The sequence below is a fragment of the Polyodon spathula genome, chromosome 10, assembly GCF_017654505.1.
Source record: "Polyodon spathula isolate WHYD16114869_AA chromosome 10, ASM1765450v1, whole genome shotgun sequence".
Taxonomy (NCBI): domain Eukaryota; kingdom Metazoa; phylum Chordata; class Actinopteri; order Acipenseriformes; family Polyodontidae; genus Polyodon; species Polyodon spathula.
The window spans coordinates 10664784-10674509 of NC_054543.1; the positions used below are offsets into that span (position 1 = coordinate 10664784).

At 35.8% G+C, this 9726-nt stretch overlaps 1 protein-coding gene across 1 annotated transcript; it reads right to left on the minus strand.

The window, feature by feature from the left end:
* Window positions 1–590: 590 nt before the first annotated feature.
* On the minus strand, window positions 591–3486 carry LOC121322135 (zinc finger protein 503-like). Its single transcript, XM_041261677.1, has 2 exons — window positions 2974–3486; window positions 591–2481 (listed from the first exon to the last, which is right to left on the minus strand). The coding sequence occupies exons 1-2, from the start codon at window positions 3226–3228 to the stop codon at window positions 1042–1044; spliced, it is 1695 nt and encodes a 564-aa protein (XP_041117611.1). The 5' UTR covers window positions 3229–3486; the 3' UTR covers window positions 591–1041.
* Window positions 3487–9726: the final 6240 nt, after the last annotated feature.

The following is a 9726-nucleotide window of genomic DNA, read 5'->3' on the forward strand; positions in this document are numbered from 1 at the left end:
AAACAAATACAACACAAGTAAAATATTGTACTATAAACGGTGAAAATAAGTATAAAAGTAACCAGAAACAGATATCGTATTTAAGCACCATACTAATTCAAGGCATTCAATTAACATTGATTCTTAGATGTTTATGTAGAATTTCAATATGCGTAAAAAGCCTAAAATTAAACCTACATCTAAACATACTGTTCACAAAAAATCCAGACGGTCGTATTACTATTTCTTACTGTCTGTTAATGCATATCAAAATATTAAGACAACCGATGTAAAAAAGATTCCGCCGCCCTACTATTAAAAATAGCGTTCAGATATCTACTGCTTAACTACAATTCCCACTTGTGTTTATATATAAAAAAAAAAAAAAAAAAAAAAAAAAGTTGTTTTTAAAATATCATAATACACTCACCAGCCTGCAGTCAAACAAATGTAACAAATTAAAAAGTCAAGTTTATTTGATAATGTCTGTTTAGTTACGTTATACCCAGAAGTATTTCATACCAGCTTACATAAATTATACCAAAAACCTTCCTTAAATTGTAAAACCTGTATGTTTAGTGCAAAACAATGCGAGAAATAAAAGACGGTTGTTTATTTTTTGGAATAGAACTTTTTTTTTTTTTCCAGAATACATACAAAAAAATACCAGTTCTCTCTCCATGGTATACACCTTAAAAATAATTGCAATTTAAAATTATAAATGACAAATTGGGATTTTAGTAACAAACATGCATGTGAATTATTTTCTTCCAAAGGAGACAATAGGAACGTACAATACAATCATAGCAATTTCAAATAAACATCGAAAAGAAAAACCCCTATTTTTCATTAATATTCTAACGTGGGTGTTTCACTTTACCTATAGAGCTCAGTTTTAAAGTAATGCACTTTTGAGTTATTTGTATTTTTTCGTTTTTTATTGTCCTGCTTGAAGCTAACATAAATAAATACAGCGTCCACGGATCCAGTCCTTAAGTGGACAGTAATATAAAAGTCTTTATATTTGTATTTTTTTATATAAATTTGTTAGTCTTTTTTGTTTTACTGATATCCCAGTGCGGATGCTGTGGTCAGTCTTTGTCCGTACAGTGCGTATGGAGAGTAATATGGTCCTGTGGCTGCAGGTACTGGCACAGGTGCACCAGTTGGTAAGGGGCTCTTTGAATAAGGATGGTAGCGACTGCTCAGTCCCAAAGCATGGTGTGGGCTCCTGAGTGCTAATGTGCTGGGGCTTCCAGGTGCCCCTGTTGGGGGCATGTGCATGTGGCAAGCCATAGCAGCGGCTGCTGCACTGGCTAAAGATGATGAGCTTGGGTAACCGGATATGAGCTTTTCTGTTCCAGTGAAAGCTGTGTGGGTTCGCAGGTGGTTCAGGAGTTCTTCAGAGGAGGAAAAACGCTTGTCACAAGGTCCATTGGCCGACACCCAGTTGCAGACGTGTGGCAGGGGATCGTTGGGGAGCATGAAGCCGTAAGGGTATAAGGGGTGCCCAGCAAATGATGGTGGTGAGGAGTGGACGCTGTGCAATGGGTGCGTTTGGTATACCAGCGGGTATCCAGATTTAAGAGCTGCTACAGCTGCAGAGTCGTGTGCACACTGTGCACTGGCAGCCCCAGTCAGGTGACTTGCACAGTGGTAGCTTAAGCAGTAAGGGTCTCTACAAATACTAGCAGACATCATTGAAGGTGGGGAGGCTCCGGCTAAGGGGCTAGATCCTGCCTTACTGCAGCCTAATGAACTGGCAAGCTGGGCATTAACTAGGCTGTTGGACTTGGTTGGGTCTAAAGTCACTCCGTGGTGCAAGAATTGATGTGGATAGCCAGCATAGGCCCCGGCCAAAGACCCAGGGTATGACATGCCTGCTGGTGGAAGTGGAAAAACAGTCTGTCCTGGTTTATATGGTGAAACAGGAGCTACAAGACCAGATCCAAGTACTGATGCAGATGAGGCTGAAGATACTGATAGAGAGTCTGAAGTTACAGATTTTGACCCTGAATTAGTATCCTGGTGTTGGTTGACCTCTACATTTATTCCAGCACAACTCACACTTATCCTGCTGTGGCTGATGCTAGAAGCTCCAGACCCCTCAGATGTGCTATTTTTATTAGATTCTGAGTCTTTCTTGTCCTGACTGTCTCCTGGTTTGCTCTCTGATGGCAACGGGGAAGCAGAAGTGCTGGAGCTGGGGCTGCCTGTCCTTGGAGTAAATGGCTGGCAGGTGGCGCTAGGCACGCGGAAACCAGATTTCTCTCCACTGGAAGCCCCGGTGTCCTTCTTCTCAGATAGTTTTGAGTAAGGTTTGAAGCTCGACTTGTCTTCCACTCCTATGTCACTCAATTTCAATGGGCCAGATTTGGAGTCTTTGTCACTAGATCCATTAGATGTTACTGAGGAGAGTTTAGAAGAGGCTGGAGGGTCTGGTTTTCCTATTTGTGAGCAAGTTTGAGCCAAAAGGGCCAGTGGACTTTTCTTGGCATCAAGCTGTGAGAAACAAGCAAAACAGTATTATTAAATTTAAGATTAACGTACTTAATACAACATTTAATACATTTCTAAAAATAGTTTTCATATAGTCTAAAACGCAGCGTTAAAATGAATCAAAGGCACAGTTATCTAATTTATGCATTTAACAATTCCGAGAAAATGGCTAAAAGTGAATGTTGAGAGGAAACAGGAGCACAAACCAGTTTACTCACTGACACTATAGCGCAATGCGTAGAACTATACAGCAAAATAAAACATTTCATACTTTCCATTTCTTATAAGTGGCATTTTATTTCTTATAAAAGTGATTACATAATAAAAGTACTTTGGTTAATACAAAAAAAAAAAATGGTAACAATAAAAGGGTAAAAACATTTCATTTGAAAAAATGTAAACGTTGTTTATAAATTTGGGTTATGGGTAAATGTGGTCGAAAAATGTCATTTATATATATAATTACGCACACAAACTGTAATTGAAAATCCTCACCTCGATTGGGCTAACGGGGGTAGACGGCAGGGGCTGGAGATACTCTGGGTGCAGAATGTGTCCTGTCCGTGCCGTAAGCATTTTCAACACCTTGATGGGAAGGCGATTAGCTTGCCTTATTGGATCCGAAGGAGGAACGGAGTGGAGAAAGGGCTTGTTGAGATTTGTCGCGGAGCTGTTATTCCAAGCACCGCTGCGCTCCCAGCCTTGATTATTTCTATTTCGTAGAGCAGAGACCGAGGGCGATGTGATCATGACCCAATTCTCGTAGAAATTGTTGAAAATGCATTCATTAGATTCATAAAAAAAAACAGATGTTCATTTTTTTCTTTAAAATTACAAAGTACGACCAGTCCAAGATCAACAAAATCGGTATAATCCTTAGGTAGCAGCGTACAGTCAGGAGGCGGACGTGCGGCTATCGGTTAAAGCTCTTGCTGCACTAGAAGCTCTGTTGTCTCTGCGTGTCTTAACAGATCTGCACAGCAGTTCGCCCAACCCGAAATCTGGCAGAAAACCTCACTTCAAAAGCAGCTGAATTAGTCAGAGATTAAAGCCTTTGCCGCCTTCCAATCAAATGGGACCCAGAGGTGATTGGAGGGTCAAGGGGATGTGACGTTCCTTTTTTTTTTTTTGTAAACTCTTCTATTTTGTTCGCTAGGGGGAGGCTGGATTTAATACTGTGTTTCTTATATACGCCATAACAACCTGTAATTGTAAACAGCAGAGCATGCACAGCAACTAAATTAAAACAAAGCCAAAAAGATACGCATTTGTTTCAGAATCTTATTAAAAATAACCTAGGCTATATATGCATTGTATCATTTGTATTGTAGCTAAGCATATCTTTACAGTGCTTCCCTGGTATCAATGAGGTGGGTTGCTAGTACATAGCTAAGATATTTTCCAAATATGCTATTCTAGGCTATACAATTTATATATATATATATATATATATATATATATATATATATATATATATATATATATATTATTTATCGTATGTTTAGCATGTAAATACACGAAATATATTACCACTAGCTACTTTTTAAGCAAAGCAAATTGGTAGTTATTTTAAGTAAAGTTCAACGCAACCTTGCGAAATAAAAGCACGCAATATCTTGGTGTTAAACAAACGCATGAATGATAAGGTTAAATGCGTTTAATGGGACCACTGCAAACATGACTTTTGAGCTATTTTAATACTGTCAGAGTACTCAGTTTCACACAGTTCCGGATGATTTCCAGTTTGTCACTGTATTACCAATAGCCTGGTCAGGCTCGAGTATTGAGATGTTTTAAGTAAGCTTAGATACACGGGAATGTTCACCAGAAGTCTAAATGCAATAGCTGCCTTCCTAAGTTTTAAAAAAACAAAAAATAAAGTGTACACCAAACAAAAGATCAACCTTTTTTGTCTCGGGTTTAAATTCTCCAATCAGACATGCGTTAACAGGTAAGGGCCAATGCAGAAATCGAGGGATGTGAATGTCACATGTTTTCAATATTATATGCACCTCCCTCCCTTCTATTTCTATCTCCACCCCTCAGTCAACTGTCAATTCTGCTCGACCGCAATCAATCAGTTATTTGTCAGCCCCTGTCAATCCGCCCTTGATTTATGTCAGCTTTTGTTGCTGATTACAAGCCTGGTGTGACTGGAAGAAAAAGGGAGAGGAAAAAGACGGCTCTTTTGAAAGATCCATTCAATTTCAGGAAATAAATCGTTCTCAAAGTAAATTCAATTTGTATAGCAACAAAGCGGACAGACGCACTTCGGTTTGCGCGAAAGAAGTATACATACCTCCTTTATTTTCAAAGAAACCTACAGAATATTTATATCTATTTGTACTAATACTAACAACGAAGGTTTTTTTTTTTTTTTCCAGGCCAAATTAATCAGACTGGCGCCGTGAGTCTGTTACAACTTTCAAAGTAAACGATCTGTTTCAACAATCAAGTTGACGATTTTATATGTGTGACTGTAATCGTCAATAATGTAGCCATTAGCGCAATCATGTAGCAGTAAGACATTAATATTTACATAGTTCAGTTTTTGCAGCGTACTTGCTGTATCGGTATATCATAATTAAATCATACTTGCATTCAGTAAGTGTGTTTGCGAATCTAGACAATAGGTTAGAAGTGAAAACCTGTAAACCTGAAGGCTGTTGATTTTATTTGTGCAGTTTTATTTCTCCCCTTTCTTTTCACCGGCAAATGCATGTGTTAATCAATCTTCGCTTTTGTTTCCGGCTCAACTTGGTGGCCCACACAATCTACATTAACAAAAGGTCACTTGGAGATAAAAACAGATTTGACAAGGGAGGGAACATGGAAAGTGCTGAGGGGTCGGATATAAATCCCGGCGTAGAATCCTCAAAAAGGACTAGATTCCTTAATCGGCGGCTCTGTTAGACTAACCTTATATATATATATATATATATATATATATATATATATATAATATATATATATATATATATAATATATTATATGTAGAGAGAGACGTAATATATTACTGAAGTTTTATATATTTATTAAATTTGTGCAGTGCGTTTGATGATTTTTATCTGCATAACACATCCGTTTTATTATTATTTTTTCTAACGACTAGTCATATTGATTGATTAAGTGCGGTGAAACTCGAAAAAGAAGCTGCAACCTTCATTCGAGTTCATTTGCATTAAAGTGCTTGGAACAGCTGTTTTTTTTACAGGACCAGAGAGGCTATCTGTTTTCTAGTTGTATTTGTCCTGCCTCCTGTTGTGAACGAATAAAAGATTAATTGTATTTAGGTGGAGTTTACTGAGTTTTTAGATTCTTATATCACTTTCGAAATAAGGGGAACCCAAAACTGAAGGCCCTCACAAACAGTCGCACTATCGAGAGTGTCACTGATATAATGCATTGTATGTTTAATATTGTGTGTTTAATATTTAATATTGTATGTATAATACTGTGTTTTCGTATTAACGGCGTTGTTTGTGCCACTAATAAGTTAAACATCTTAATATCGAAAATACATAAACGTCTCATTTTTTTTTTTTTTTTTTTTTTTTTTTTTTTGCTTTTTGAAAAACAAGTGTTGAAGTCCACAACAACCTGCTTATTTTTCTTCGTTCGACAACCCCCTTTTTTTCTAGATGAACTTCCAGTGTTAAAAGTGCAGAGTTTACAATGTATTTTAATTTGATAAATGTTTGCTAGAAATGTATCAGTCTGCGGATCGAGGCTAACAGGTTGATAACATTGTAGTAAAAGTAGTTTTAAAAAGTATGCAATACATTTTAAACACCGAGCTTGTCAATTCTGTTAATGAAAGCGCGACAAGCAAATATAATTATCAACCCCTACCTAAACTTTATTTCACCTACCAGCTATTGACAGGGGTGTCAAGTCGATTTTTTTTTGGACACACAATGGAAATGATTTATTTTCTTTAAAAAAAGAAGAGGCGGCCAGATCTTTCAGAAAAGAAGTTTTAAAAATGCCTTGAACTCTTCACTGTTGAGATGGCTAATCAGTATTGAGGCTCCGGGGCAATCGGGCAGCTTTTCAATGCGGTTTTCCTTTCATCTGAAGCTGGATGGAGGCGCTCAATTAAAAGCCTATCAGTTTGTAAGTAAATCAACGCCTATCAAAGTTGTCACATCAAACAAAACGATTATTATTGCAACCCGCCTCCCCTATTAATCTCTTTCTAAGGTAATCGGCTTGACAGGTTAACCGGGAGAGCAAAAAACCCTGGAGTGGATAACAACTGGAATGGATTATGGAGCCATTAAAATAAAATAAAAATACAAATAATAATAATAAAAAAAAACAGTCATGGCAAGTTTACACAAGTTGAATTTGTTTCCCGAATCTTTATTAAATTGAAATGACATGTTTTTAAACACACCTATATCCACTCGTCCACATTACATTGAAAACAGACTTTCCTTTTTTTGAGGCAAAGTTTAATGGTTTAGGGTTAGACCTAACTAATCAATTTAGTTAAGAAACAAATATCACATTTCTTAACTTGATATTTCATTTAGTCAATACCAATACAGGTATTTTCGAAACGCATACACTGCACACAAAATGCGATGTAATATATTACTTTCTTCATCGTAATTAAAGGCCCATTTTTTTCTAAATAATTTAATTTTACAAAAAGTAGGCCTACAACATAATTAGCATATATGGTTTGATATAGACCTCGTGTATATTGCATATTTTTCAAATTGATGTAGATTATATATGGGGCCGCAAATGCCGTAATATTCCTATCAGTCTGGTAGGCTATGCTCTGTTTATGAGATTTAGCCTTTTTATCCTCCGACTAGGTTATATCTGACTCTTAATGTAAAAAAAAAAAAAATGGTTTCGTTTTTTGATGTATGGATTTATTGTTTTTTTGTAATTCCATTCTCAACTTCTTAAAGTATTCTTACACTTCATTTATATAACACCCAACTTTAACAAACACATAGACAGTCATTAAAATGCAATCGGCAGAGTTGTTGTTGAATGGATTTTTAGTTCAAGTTGAAATATTTTCTCTACCTGTTAATATTAAATTTAATGCGAATCTGTTTAATTTTTAAGTTCTGCACTTTCAGGGTGAAAAAGTATGGTAGTGAAATAAAGTCCTGTGAAAAAAACAAGATCTTACTAATGAAATAATGCCTTTGAATTTCAAGCTGTCTTGATTTGTAAAATTCTGCATGAAATGTCCCATACGTTATCATATTTCAATAATAGAGGGAAAAACATTCAATCTGTACCCCCCCCACAAAAAGGGATATATCACTTTCAGAAAGACTTGAAAAGTACCAAAACGGCTTACAATATAATTCAAACATTAAAAGGGTGTCTTGCTGATCAGAGTAAGCTAGAAATATGCAAAAGGCTTTTTTTTTTTTTTTTTTTTTTTTTTGATTGATAACAGGGATGCTGTTTTCTGCAAAGCCTGTCAAAGACTGACACGGTGCTTGAGTTATTAGGGCAGAGAAGGGCAACCATAAATTTACAACGTCAGGCAAAAACTCTCTTTATTGTTTGCATGATGGATGGGTTTCTGTACCAGATACCAAATACTCGGTATTACCCTTAAATGGGAACACATTTTTCGTGGCCATAATTCACGATATTTAAATAGAAGGTTTGAAATGCCTACCAATATTTCATGCCAGTGACATGAATCACTCCCCGCATGCAAATATAATTATTTACAGCACAGAAGTACCATGTGTGTTACAAATGTTTCAGCCATTTGTACTGGACAAGCGCCCTATTTTAGGGTTATTTCTAAATTGGAGAATTGTATATAAAATATTGAACGTCAGTTTTAATCAATCCAAGTAGTGCAGTCACACGCTTTTGGTCATTTTCACAAAATATTATACGATATTATACTTTCAGTAGCCTATGTGCTCTTTTTTACCACGATTTTAATAGTTATGATAAAATATATATTTTTAATATAACAAATGTTAACAGTTTCTCTTCACAATCTCAATGATAAATAAAAAACAAGTTAAACTACGAAAAAACCCTCTATAATCAGTGATCTCTGCTTGTAAAAAAATACCGATTTTTTTAAACATTAGATCTACCAAGTTATTATTATTATTATTATTATTATTATTATTATTATTATTATTATTATTATTAAATCCACACTGCACATATGTAAGCTACTCATTGACTAGTAGTGGTCTATTAAAACACACTTAGGGCGTTGAAGAATCGAAGATAGTTTTCGGCAAGCAAGAACAAATAATCCACATAGCCTACTAAAATGAACGCTATCGGCCTAGCTGTTAAACCTCAACATAGTTTAAAACTTGTAAAAAAAAAAAAAAAATCAAATACGACTAAGATAAGATCAGACTAAATGTAGACAAAGTATTAAGAAATGCAAGTTAGTTAAACTACATTACCTGGAAAACATAGTCTATAGTTAGTATATTCCGATGTTAAACAGAATGCTGAACAAAAGGTACCACCACGTGAATGTATTCCTTTTATAGTCTTTATGGGTAATTTAAAAACAATAAGCAAACATAAAAGCCTCAGTGTTTAAAATAATAGCCAAATAGACTGTGTGTTTCTTGCCGCAGACCTGAGAGCAGATAGCAAACGTTTCCACAAGAGACTTCGGTTAAGGGAGGTGTCTTAATGACGTCACACACAGGCTTCTAAATACTGCTCATCGGAGTCTGTGAAATCATCTTTAGTTACTATTGTAAAGCCTTAAATTAAGGGAAATTATATTTTATATGGCAGGAAATGATGCTGTTAAACTGTCATACGTTTCAATTAACTGACACCTGAAAGTACACATAGAAAACAGAATATTAATAAATATAATGCAATCTTTATAATAATCATTTTCAGAAGAGCTTTTAAATTTTAATTTACCGAAAAAAGGAACATTCTGCGCAACTGAGAAAAAACAAACAAAACATTACAGTGATTAGTAAAACATACCAATGGTGCACATAATTACAATACAATTGGACGTTTTAAGCAACACTGGCTTCGGAGAGATATATTCGCAGGCATGTTTGAGGAGGAGGAGGGGGGAGTAAGTTTGCGCTTAAAGCAAAAAATGACTCTACAAGAGTTTAAACAAACTGGCCAGTCAAAGTGACAGTTGTAACAAGCCGATTCAATATGATACATCTGATAGTTCAGCATAAAACGCATGCCGAAGTTAGTCCAAGCTGTGGGCAAACAGGAGGTATTTTATTATTGCGT

Coding starts and splice junctions, on each gene's coding strand:
- LOC121322135 (XM_041261677.1), bottom strand. CDS start 3,228: ATGATCACATCGCCCTCGGTCTCTGCTCTACGAAATAGAAATAATCAA. Junction 2,482..2,973: donor CCCCCGTTAGCCCAATCGAG/GTGAGGATTTTC, acceptor TGTTTCTCACAG/CTTGATGCCAAGAAAAGTCC.